This window comes from Centropristis striata, chromosome 22, assembly GCF_030273125.1.
Source record: "Centropristis striata isolate RG_2023a ecotype Rhode Island chromosome 22, C.striata_1.0, whole genome shotgun sequence".
Taxonomy (NCBI): domain Eukaryota; kingdom Metazoa; phylum Chordata; class Actinopteri; order Perciformes; family Serranidae; genus Centropristis; species Centropristis striata.
In genome coordinates this window covers 27,892,654-27,905,872 of record NC_081538.1, presented here as the reverse complement: position 1 = coordinate 27,905,872, position 13,219 = coordinate 27,892,654, and the positions used below count along the sequence as shown (strand labels likewise).

The 13,219-nt window shown below is 37.8% G+C and overlaps 1 protein-coding gene across 2 annotated transcripts in view; it reads left to right on the top strand.

The window, feature by feature from the left end:
• Nucleotides 1-13,219, top strand: part of usp6nl (USP6 N-terminal like) — a 118,248-nt gene that overhangs the window by 79,082 nt on the left and 25,947 nt on the right. For both annotated transcript variants that reach the window (XM_059325776.1, XM_059325775.1), the window contains 2 exons: nt 4,301-4,374; nt 11,309-11,388. In XM_059325776.1, the coding sequence (XP_059181759.1) occupies nt 4,301-4,374; nt 11,309-11,388 (154 nt within the window). The remainder of the gene's footprint in view (nt 1-4,300; nt 4,375-11,308; nt 11,389-13,219) is intronic.

Here is a 13,219-nt window from a genome sequence, read left to right as displayed (position 1 = left end):
TTGCCCTGAAATCTAATTTACAAGCAAGAATCCCATTTACTGAAAGAGATTTCTAATTAAACTTCCCTCTCCTGTTAACCTCTCGTGTGCAGAGTTGATGAGTCCTCTTTGGGCGTGCATGGTGATATGGTGTTAAACTAAACTAAACTAATATTTCAGAGCCACTAAGATAAAACAGCCTGTAAACTTTAAGTCACAGAAGATCTCCGGACCCACTACGAGTCCAACGACCACAAATAAAAACATCCACAATCTCCGTCACTCTGCCAGTGAAGCATGAAAAGGGCTCTAATTGTATTTAGCTTAAGTCAGGCCACAGTGGAATACTAATATGTCTGTAAGGGCTTCAGCATTAAGGTTAAGCTTCAGTGCAAAGAAAAGACTGAATCCCATTTCTTCCCCCAATTCCTCTCCGCCTCACCATGGGAACCGCGAGGCCTCCCGGGGCCGGATTCCCGGCAGAAAACGGCTTTACTGTATTTGTTTATTTGCCCCAGACAGTTTGCCTTGTTGTGCGTGGACCCCGGCGTCTCCTCCCGCTGCGGGAGCTCTCGGCAGCCCACGGCGACGTGCCTCTCACTGACACACACCATCCTGTCATAAAAATGCCAGGCGGCTGGATGAGGAGCGTGTTTGTTTCTGGAGCGTTTTGGAATTCCAGTTCCTCCCATCGAACCCCAGAGACCCGGAGAGGAAGCTGCAGAACGAGGGAGACAAATACTTCCTGAGAAGGGCTGAAAACTGTCAGAAAGAAAGCAACTCCCTGGGATTAAACTAAACACAATACAAGTTTTTATCATAGTTTATAGTTTGTTCTGATATCAGTGTCTTCAGTGGAGCGGCTATGGGCTGAAATATGTGCCACCAGAAAGAAATTTTAAATTTAATTTATAAGTTTGGAACTGAACATTCAGTTCTCACAATTCAAATTCAGTTCGCAAAATGCAATTTCAATTTTCTGACACAAACATGCGGGTAGTTGAGGCAGAGCAATCGAGTGCAGATACACAGAGCGTCTCTTCGGCCAATCAGCACCTCTGTTTTTCTTTTTTGTAACATTCGTTGCTACCCGGTTGCCATAGCGCCTCTTCAGCCAATCAGCACCTCCGTTTTATTATGTGACATTTGTTGCCACCCGGTTACACAGAGCAGAGGGGAGAGGACAGGAGAGGCTGTTTACACAGAGCAGAGAGGAGAGGACAGGAGAGGCTGTTTACACAGAGCAGAGAGGAGAGGACAGGAGAGGCTGTTTACACAGAGCAGAGAGGAGAGGACAGGAGAGGCTGTTTACACAGAGCAGAGAGGAGAGGACAGGAGAGGCTGTTTACACAGAGCAGAGAGGAGAGGACAGGAGAGGCTGTTTACACAGAGCAGAGAGGAGAGGTCAGGAGAGGCTGGAAATAGGAATGGTAGTTAACACTTGTTGGCACTTCCATATCTCCCAAAGTTTGTACAATAAATTAGCAACAACATTGGTATTCTGCACAAAATACATTTTTCGTACTTCTAGCCATGATTGTGCTGATTCCACAAAGCTGCAGGATTTTATATATTGCAGTGAAAATTTTCACAGTGAGTAAAATGTAAAGAAAACAGCCTGAAACGTGAGATTCAGAGGGTTAATGTAAATGTTAAACATGTACTTAGAGAGTAAGAGAGATTAAATGCATTACTTGTATCACTTTATGAGAAAAAAATGCATCATATCTGCAAAAAAATACATTTTGAAAACCTAGGAAATGTTATGAAAGGGCCAGTTTAAAGGCATTGTGGAGGTCAGTCTTCTAATATCAGATAACAAATCTCAAACCAGAAAGGCACTCAGAGCTCAGACCTCCACCAAGGCCATGCCCGTCTCACAATGTCAATGAAAGTGGAAAAATAATCTGTGTATCCGCCCCGGTGTTTGGATCCACTCCAACATGTACTGGGCTCCTCCTCGAGCCTTGCAGCACCCTTCCACCAAGTTTTATGAAAATTGGGCCTGTAGTTTTTCTGTAATCTTGCAGAACAGGTGCACAAACTGAACCCATCATTTCAGCATGCTAAATGCATGAATAAATACAGTCATGGAAGAAATTATTAGACCCTTGATTTCTTCAATTTCTTGTTCATGTTAATGCCTGGTAAAACTAAATGTACATTGGACCTAATAATAATAATAATTACACCGAAAACAGCTCATAAGAGTTTAAATTAAGAGCTGATATCTAGACATTTTCCATGGTTTTCTTGATAATGATTTTGGTTATTATCAAGAAAACCATTGAAAATGTCTAGATATCAGCTCTTAATTTGGTGTTATTATTATATTTGTCCAAACAATTGAACCATTAGTTGTACCAGGCATTAAAATGAACAAGAAATTAAAGAAAACAAGGGTGGTCTAATCATTTTTTCCATGACTTTCCATTAATATCCAGCAAAACGTTTGTCAAACAGCATGTAAACAAGTAGGAACAACACTAAAATATGATCCAAATTGGAGCAAATTGGATTTCTTATTATAGTTTGACTATTAAAAACAGATTTGTGCTGAGTGGAGATATTATAGTGTGTAAACAGACAGTAGGAGCTCCATCAGTGTGTGTTTCTGTACGTATTTCCTCTTCAGGGTGTTTTGTTGTGATGTTTGGTCTCGTTAAATCGTCTCCAGCTCGTAGGTATGAATCATTACCGCCTCCATCACTACGTGATCTCACTATATTCTACATAAACACAGCGTGACCCCACTTAATACAGTGTGTGTGCCAGCTTTGTTCACACACATCCGATGTTTGGAGCCTCTCACGGTTGGCTGAGTCAGGAAGTGTGTGTGTGAGTGTGTGTGTGTGTGTGTGACAGGCTGGTTTAAGAGGTGAGAGGTGTGTGTGTGTGTAGTAACAATGATAAACACACTGACACTCACACAGTCTGAAGAGCTTTCTGTGACGTCAGAGTGGAGGAGCTCCTCGTCTCTGCTTTATAAAGACACACACACACACACACACACACACACACACACACACACACTCGTCAGCTCTCTGACACACTGAGGGACAGTTTGAAACACAAAGCATGTCTGTGGTGACAGAATAATGTGATGTTTGTGCAGCGAGAAGCAGCAACACTTCAGAAAACTCCTTTAAAAGTCTTTTAAAGGACGTTTTTAACGAGGAGTTTTGATGGTTTTCTCTCCGCTCTGACTGCTGTCTGTCACATCAGCTGCCAAAGCTGAGAGTTCTGGATCGAGGCCACATATTCTAGATCTTTGGATCCAATATATAAAGGGGATCTATTGTGCTTTTTTCTTATTTACTTGTTATACACCAGCGCTCAAAAGTTTGGGGTCACCCAGAAAATGTCTGTGTTATATTCCAAGAAATCAGGCACTGAAACATTCCCTGTACTTTCACAAGGTTTACCTCTCATCTATAGTTGCAGATACTGTCTAGACAAAATTTTGAACCGTGTCTTTATTTTCCTCGTGAGCAAAATGCAGTGGCATAAATTCCTCCTGACCATGGCTCTGTTTGTGACTGTTTTCTGCATAAAGTAGAAGTAGAATGAAACCTTCATTCTGTTGCATAAGTCAACCTAGTGGTGAACATTTATGCACCATAATCTGTGTTAAAGTTTGTGGAGGTTTAATGTGTTTTTATTAAGCATATTAACATGCTCTGTGGCTCTCGAGGCAGCAATGTCTGTCAAGATGTTGGTCCAACAGTTTTATATCTCCACAAATTGATGAATTTTCACTTGTGCAACACTTTAATTAATCACAGGATGCTCTAACAGGAAGCACTGGTTGAGATTAATGCTGACATACCATGCATAGATGCTGACTTTTACATGTTTTTTCTAAAAATACTACATACATATAATAAAAACCTCACTTGTGACACTTTTTACCTTTAAAATTTACATGAACAACAGTTTACAACTCTTTATGTGTGTATGTTTTATGCATTTACTACATTACTGTCAATATTTCAGCTTTTCTATTGAAGCGAAGTACAAAGTTTTTGTCTTTAAAGTAGTTTGTTGTCTCTCCTGTCAGTCTGTGCCTGGAACATTTCTATTTTCTTAAGTTTTTTTGAGTTCCGCTTGTTATATAAAAACTACTGATTATTGTTTTTGCTGCTACTTTTGTGCTGTAAACTCACAACCAGCACACACACACACACACACTGCTCTGATTCCAGTTTTCAGTGATAACAAACTCCTGAAAAGCCTGAAAACATTGATTCAAAGAGTGTGATTTCTGTCTGTTAGAGTCCATTTATTGATCTTTCTCTCCTTCTGTGTGTTTGCTCTGCAGCGTCTGATACCGAGCAGGATGCGGCGTTGAAACTGGACCAGGAGCGCGCTGAGATAGTCGCCAAATATGACAAGGTAAGATCAACTCTCCCAGCAGCAGTCGGCTCGCTGCGTCCTGGAAAAACACATTGTGGTGAAGCTGCAGCTGCAGATCAGGACAATAGTTTGTTCTCGCGGTTAGCCACGGCTGAATTCCAGCCAGTCACTCATCCTCATCACAGTGTGGTGAAATCCTCCATGAATCACCATCATATTGCCCGTGAAACACAATAATACCAGCACACGACCTGCAGGATCTGTCTGCAACATTCTCATGAATTGAGCAAGAGACATATTTCAGATGCCGTATTCTCAGCCAAAGACAAAGGAAATTAACGTAAAAATAATGCAATTAAAAGCCATTTATGGTCCACACTGAGCACCTTTACATGCATGAAATATTCAGTTTTTTTCCCTTCATTCCAGAAAAGAAAATCGTCCTACTAAGCTTTTTACATGGCTTATTAATGTGAATATTCCTCTAATATTTATGTGACCATGCAGCAATGCAACCTAAGATTAACATGTTATTTGACATTAAGATGTGGCTTCTTTTGCTACTTTTTCTAAGCGTTTTAATGGTTGAAGAAATTTGGAATTATTTCAAGAGGCTGGCATCTAAATCATACGTTTACAACATTAAATGGATAGCATGTGTATTCCAAAAAGTATTTATCCTTCAAAGCAACAATACAAAACACACAATGCCAAATCCGAACAGGCTGGTCCTCACTTCTTAAGAGGCTTTTTTGGGAACAAGGTTATTATAGTTAACGAAAACGAAACAAAACGAAAACTAGAATTGAAAAAACATTTTCGTTAACAAAGATAAAAATGAGAGTTTTTTAAAAAATGATAACTAACAGACACTGTATTTTGTGGTTACAAAGCTAACTAAAAAACACTAAAATTATAGTAAAAATGTCCTTCGTTTTTGTCTTTGTCAACTTTTTTCATACATAATGAAGACGGATAAGACAAAGGAAATAGAGGCAAAATTTACTGTGACCTCTTTTAATCTCCCACCCAACAAATACCCCATTACAAAAAACTACAGCTAACACTAAAACAAAAGTTTTTCAAAAAAATAAATACTAAACTAAAACTAGCAAACTCACTCTAAAAACTCATTAAAACTAACTGAATTTGAAAACAAAAAAATCACAACCCAATTAAAACTAAAACTAATGAAAAATCAAACTATTGTAACCTTGCAACGGAATTCACTGTTCCAATGATGGTCCTCACAAAGATAGAAGTACAAGAATGTGTGTGTGTACTGTATGTATATGAACGCTCCCTGAGTGACACCTCTATCACAGCCTGCCAGTATCAGTGGAAGCAGCCCACCACGCTCCGTTTGTAAATTAGTCTTTTTAATTTAGTCCAGCAGGCTGCATAATCAAGCTGCCTCATTAAGAGTGAAGAGACCAGAGAGAGGAGATGATGGAGGCGTTTATGTCCGTGTGTGTCCGTTTGTGTGTGTGTGTGTGTGTGTGTGTGTTTGTGTGTGTGTGTGTGTGTGTGAAGAGGCACAATGAGGCACAATCAGAACTAAATCAGTGTCATTGTCGCTGTCGGGGAGGGGAGGAGTTTAATGGTTATCACGGCGACCACACACACACACACACACAGACACACACACACACTTAGACACACACACACACAGATACACAGACACACACGCTGCTTGCAGTTTCACATCAGCTGGCGCTCGGGTGCGGATATTAAAAATGATTTGTTGTCCTTGCAGAAAACACTAAAACGAAGAGTTTTGTCTCCCGGTGACATTTTCTCTCTCAGGTTCTGGATCAAAGCCACTGATTGTTGATGTTATGAGACAATATTTAAAGGACACGTATTGTGTTTTTTCTTATTTTTGTCAGTTATTAAAGCTCTGAATCAAATGTGAAAGTTACATTCAGCCACAGAAACAGATAGATTCACTGGTACTCCTCAGGAGGAGAATTAATTTAATTTCTTGTTTTATTGTCCTTTTATTTGATGACATACGAAATGTATTCTTCAGTCATGTCATATTTGTGCTTTTTCAGACTAAATCGTGACATGAAAGAGTTGATTTATGTTTGAGGAAAGGTCAAAAAAACAGACTCCTGCTCTATTGTAGAGTTGTTCTGGTTCCGATACCAGTATCGGAAATTGCTCCGATACTGCCGAAAATACTGGCATCAGTATCGGCGAGTACTAAAGTCCAGACACCGATCCGATACCACAGATTTTTTAATTTATTATTTATTATTTAAAACAGTGGCACTACCTAGTGCTGCAACCTGTCTGCTCTTTTAGGAATTTGGAATTATGTCATAGAGGAGGTTGGCATCTCATGTACTATATATATGTACAACATTACATGTACAACATTAAATGGACAGCATGTGTATTCCAAAAAATATTTATCCTTCAAAGCAACAAAACAAAACACACAATCCAAACAGAAATACATACAGTGTGGGAGAGAGAGAGAGAAATAGAGAGAAAATAGAGAAATAGAGAGAAACCCAGATCCTTTAATCATCTTTTAATATTCAACGCCAAGATAATTAGATTTTCTCAATGAAACAAACTTAAAATGTACTTTGGTCCAGACTGAAATATCTCTACAACTATTGGATCAATGGTCATAAAATCAGAGTGGTAACGCCAAATATAAATAAATATAATATTTTACCATAACAGAAGCTTTAAAAAAAGAGTAGTTCCCAACTCTGGGTTAGAAAAATAATAGGAAATGAGGATATACATCTTTTTCCAGTGTTTTTTATTAATCTTCGTGTAAATATTGTTAAATATGCAACCGTTTTGCCTTTAAAAATGATTCAGATTCATAGACATTTTAGCCTCTGAGGAGTGGTCACAAGGAGCTTTGTATTTAAGGGTCAGAAGCCAAAAAAAGATGAGGAACAACTGATTTATTGTTATGAATCGGTTAATAAACTGCAGGGATCCTGACAGAAACACATGAGTGAGCCGAGCCGTCGATCAGACTTCTGGTGACACACAATCACAGAAACGCTGAGCAGTCAGAGTCTCATTTCATCCGGAGCTCACAGAGAAGTGATGAGTGGGTTAACACACAGAGGTCTCCTCTTTTATTCTGTGTTTGAGTTATTTATTTAGCTGTGAGTTTCTGCTGGGCGAGGACAGAGAAGAGATGAATTTAGAAATATTTCACCTCAACATCTGGAGCTCAGACCTCAGACAGGCTACGTCTCTGCTCCTGTATGAGGAATATTTAAAAGATATTTCTGTCTGACACAGTGGAGAGCAGCAGACAGAGTTTACGGTGCTTCTTTAAAGTGGAAAAGCTTTCTCACATCCATATTTCAGTGTTTGGAAGTCGTTCTTCTGACTTCAGTGTGTTTATGAGCTTTAATGGAAACAGCATGGATGCTACAAAGAAGATATGTTGTTGTTTTTTATTGCTCAGAGCACTGCTGCACTGAAAAATTCCCAAATAGAGCCTGACTCATATCTGACTGATATCTGATCTTTGAAACCAATCCTGATGTTGATTTCTGAAAAACCCAGTTATAGTGAATTTTTCATCTTATTTTTGTGTGGATTTTGCATAGATTTTGCACCAAAGTAACTTAAAGCGAACCTACTCAGAAGAAAAAAAATACACAGGATTACCAAAGAAGACACAAAATTATTTTTTTTTAAAAAGACACAAAACTATTTTTTTAAAAGACACAAAATGAACCAAAAAAGACCCAAAATGACCAAAAAATACACAAAATGACCAAAAAAATGCACAGAATGATTAAAAAAAAGACACAAAATGACCCACAAAAGACACAAAATTACAAAAAAAAGTAATTAAAGGGACCTTCCACACACAACACGGTAAAGCACCATTCATATAAAACTCACATTAAACTTTCATATCAAGGTGGTGGCCACAAAATATCGTCACGAGGGCCACAATTGGCCCGCGGGCCGCGAGTTTAAGACCCATGTTTTACGTTCTTTTACTGTCAGGGTTTAGCAGTCTTTCACAATAAAATCTACAGACATTTTTTTAAAGTGTAATTATCTGAACATTTATGGGTTCACTGCAAACAGAAGCTAATTCTGCATACTTTTATGGTGCCAAGTTGACAAAATGTAAACAAATATAGTCTAAAAATAACATTAAACTTCCTGTTAACCTCCATGGGAACGTTTGAACTCTAATTCAGAGTTTGTGTTCGTGTTTCCATCCTTCCGTCCTTCATGCTGTGAGCTTTTCATTGACTCTTTTTCAACTTTCTGCCCTCTGTTCTCTCTCTTTGATATTCTCTCTCCACATAATCCTTCCTCACACACTCCGCCGCTCTTATTGTGGCTTTTCTGTCTCATTGGTCCATGATGGTGAATTAACTAGAACCAGTTTGTCGGAGGAGGCCTGGAGTCAGACGGTGACGCAGGTGGGCGTCTGGCTGTTCATTTCACACCTGTTAATCGCTACACACACACACACACACACACACACACAGTCTTATAAACACACACACACTTTCCCAAGGGCGGCGGAGTCGTGGCTCCCCTCCTAATGTAGCAGCCAATCAAAACGTGACTCTGTGGCCCTGCAGAACGTGGGTGGCATGCAATCAGAAGTCTCTGTTCAGTTTATTTCAGCAGCAGATGAACTGCAGGCGGCAACAAATGATTATCTGTGTTCTCAGTTAGGTTTTAGATTAATTTATTCATGGTTTTTATCTATAAAAATGTCAGAAAAGTCTCTCAGAAAGGCCCGTCACATGTAAATATCTAATTTTTACTACATTTGTTTTTAAAAGTTACATTTTAAATGATGTTTTATATTGTTTCTTTAACAGGTTGAGGTCTGGGTAACATTTATTTTTCCATTAATTGGTCATTATTCATAGTTTTATCCATAAAAATGTCAGAAAAGTCATGTAAATATCTCATTTTTACTACATTTATTTTTAAAAATTACATTTTAAATGATGTTTTATATTGTTTCTTTAACAGGTTGAGGTCTGGGTAACATTTATTTTTCCATAAAAATAAATAATAAGAAAATTGGTCATTAAAAATGTGCTCTCTGGAAAGCTTTTCTTTGTTTGTCACATCAATATAAAATATTATAAAAAATAACACTTGCTCAGAATGCTGCTGCACTGAATAAATTCCCAAATAGAGCCTGACTGGTATCTGATTTTTGAGACCAATCCTGATATTGTTTTCAGAAAAACCCAGTTATAATGAATTTTCATCTTTTCTTTGTGGATTTTGCATCGATTTTGCACCAAAGTAACTTAAAGCAAAGATACTCAGAAGGCGGCTTAATTAAACAATTAATATAAAAAAAATATATATATATATATATATATATATATATATATTAAAAAAAGAAAGAAAATTGTCCATTAAAAATCTATTCTCTGAAAAGCTGTTCTTTGTTTGTCACATCAATATAAAATATTATAAAAATAACACTTTTTTAAAAATTTACCACGGTTTATCCTGCAGCAGCTGAGCTCCCAGGGGAGAAACACTGCTGTGCTTTTGTTATAAAAATATGATTGTTGATTGAGTTTTTTATCTTTGATCTGTGGGACTGAAACATGATGAGCATTATACAGAAGACAGACTGATTTATATGACAGTTCTGGATTAAATGTTACCAAAAGTGAAGCCTCAGGATTCAAAAATCCTTATTATGGACACGAAACTCATGTGAATAAGCAAGTAAAAGTGAGCGGACACTGAAGCATACTGTGAGGTGATTACATTTTTTTTTACAGAGAATATAGCTGAAGAGTTAAATAGGAAAATGCCGTCGCAGACTTGCAAAGAACAATCATGTTCAATATTGATTAAAGCTCCAACAGTTTCACAGTTGAATAAATTAATTGTTAGGACTATAAAATGTCAAACAAATTAAAATGCTGTGCCTTCAAATTACTTGTTTTGACTGACCGTCACTCCAAAACCTTTTATAGTTGACATTATTAAGTTAACCCTTTGATGCACAACATGGGTCTAAAGTGACCAGATATGTATGAGTTTTTATGTTCTATATCTTTTTAATAAATTATTTTCATCATTCAGTATTCCAGGTTTTCCTCAATTAGTTTGTTTTTGATCATCATACATCCTAATTTTTTGTTTTCCTTGATTCATTTTTTAATAAAATCCCTTTTTGTGTCACTGCTCTTCTAATGCACAAATGGGTGAAAAATGATCCATATCCATTTTTTAGCTAAGTAGCTTGCTAAGCTAACTACTTAGCTAACTTCTTGGCTAAGTATTTAGCTAAGTAGCTTGCTAAGCTAACTACTTAGCTAACTTCTTGGCTAAGTATTAAGCTAAGTAGCTTGCTAAGCTAACTACCTAGCTGAGTTCTTGTTTAAGTATTTAGCTAAGTTGCTTGCTAAGCTAGCTACTTCGCTAACTTCTTGGCTAAGTTGCTTGCTAAGCTAACTACGTAGCTAACTTCATGGCTAAGTTACTTGCTAAGCTAACTACTTAGCTAAATTCTAGGCTAAGTATTTAGCTAAGTAGCTACTTAGCCAAGTAGTCAGCTATGTAATAATACATAAACGTTTTTTCTTCATTAAGTATGAGAGGCAAAATGGAAATATTTGATCTGTTGTTATCAAAAGCAAGATATCTAAAGAATACTTGGAATATTCAATCATAAAATAAGTTGATATCAAAAGATAGAGCACAGAAACACACAGCAGCATTAGATAACATGGGGAATGAATGAGGGTCATTTTTGACCCATGTTGTGCACTAGAAGGGGTTAAAATATGTTGTGCATCAAAGCAGCACAAAACACATTTAAATATGAAGATTAAACCAGGAACAGGAAACACAACAAGAGATGAGACAAAATGATCTTAGAATCAGCTTAGTAGAATCAGGTCACTTTCTATCTGTATTTATTAGACATGAACAGAAACAGTAATATTCTCTTTCTCTCTGGTTGTTTCAGGGTAAAGAGGCCACTGTGGAGCCCTGGGAGGACACCAACTTCCACCTGTACAAAGTCATCGACCGCTTCGGCTTCGTCCAGTAAGAACAGCCTGTTATTATTCCCTCTAACTGCATGAAAACGCTCCAGCAGAACCACATGGAAGAGAAAATGAGAGGCTGAGGAGGCGACTGGTGCTCACAGAGTGTGTTAGTGGCTTTGGCCAGGCCGAGGCTTTATAACAGCACTGTGTTACACTCTGTGTCTGTGTGTGTGTGTGTGTGTATATTTAGAGGCTGGCACATGCAGGCAGGAAACAGCCTGGTTTACCACAATCACAGGGCATCAGTGTGAGGATGGAGTGGTCCGATCCAGACTGGAGAGACTGGAGGAAAAAAGCCCTCAGGGTTGTATGATTGTTAGAGACAGGGACACAAGTGTCCCGAGGGGAAGGTCAGTGTCTGGGAGGACGGACAAGAAGAAGAAGAAGAAGAAGAAGAAGCTTCAGTGATCTCATGTGGATGGAAAGATTGGAGCAGGAATAGATGTTCAGTTAAAGGGCGTCTTCACACACAAGTTTTTTATTTTAGACCCAAGGACATTTCCCCAAAAGTTTGTTTTAAAGAGATCTGGTGCAGCCCTGCAGAGTCCTCACACACACTACTTCATTCACTATATCATCAAATAATTCAATAAATAGTTTTCTCTAAATAATACTGAATACAGCAAAATAGAGTACATACAAATAATTTAATAAAATAATGATAATAATAAATTCAACCAAAAAGAACCTACTGAAAAGAGTGCACGCTTGACTTATAACACAAGATAAAAACAAAAACATAATTTGAAAATAAATGCATAAAAATAAACGTTTTATCTTGATTATCTTGTTTTCATAACTGTTGGAAACCGGGATCGTAAAAATAAAATAGAACTTTGTTGCACGGATGTTTTAATGAAAAGTTGGTTAGTTGCCTTTGTTTTTATTTTTATTAGGGTCACGGGGCAATCGTACCAAGCACTATTGTTATACTGTGGATTTTTGTCCTTTTCCGGACACAATATCAAAACATGCAGTTTGATCGGGATCGGTGTGCTATTACTTTTCTCTACGGAATAAGATTTTTTGCGACGTCGCAAAAAACTGCCCAAAATTTTTAATTTTGAATGGGACTGCCAAAAAAAATGAGCGAAAAAGAACAATAATTGGAGATTTTCAAACGTCTACTTCTCCTGTATAATTTCACTCCATTTAAACTTTAAACAGTAGACACAAGTCTTGTGTATCGGTGTATTAATCCACGTTTCAATAGGTCATATAGTTTTTTATCAATCCCTGTTCAATGACCATGATCATTTTTGGAGAAATTCTGAGATTATAATGGGTGTGTATTGCACGGAATGTTTGTGTCACAGTATGTGACATCATCGCCAGAGTGTAGAGGGAGAGAAAAAATTGTCATAAAATAAATTTGAAAACTGCGCTCCAGGCCGCAAATCCCACTCTACAGAACTAATTTATACATAGAAACGTAGGAAAATTAGTCTTCTCACTCACAATCCTCTGGTGAAGCTGTCAGAGTTATAGTTTGGGCGTAGGACGCACAGATGCGCCACCAACACCACCAACAGCCTCATTGGGTCCCATATTAAAAACGCTGGAAGATTTCTGTAGAAAAGCTCCTCCAGATACACATGCTTCACACACACACACACACACACACACACACACACACACGTAACTTTATGTGATTTTAGTTACACACACACACACACAAGTGCGCGCATAAGCACGCACACTCCTCCAGATACACACACATTTTGAGGTTAAAGGTCATAGGTTGCTGTATAAATAAATACTTTAAAAGGAATGCTTGTTGTAGGTGTGCTCCTTGTATATAATATAGTATCATCACATTACTAGTATTA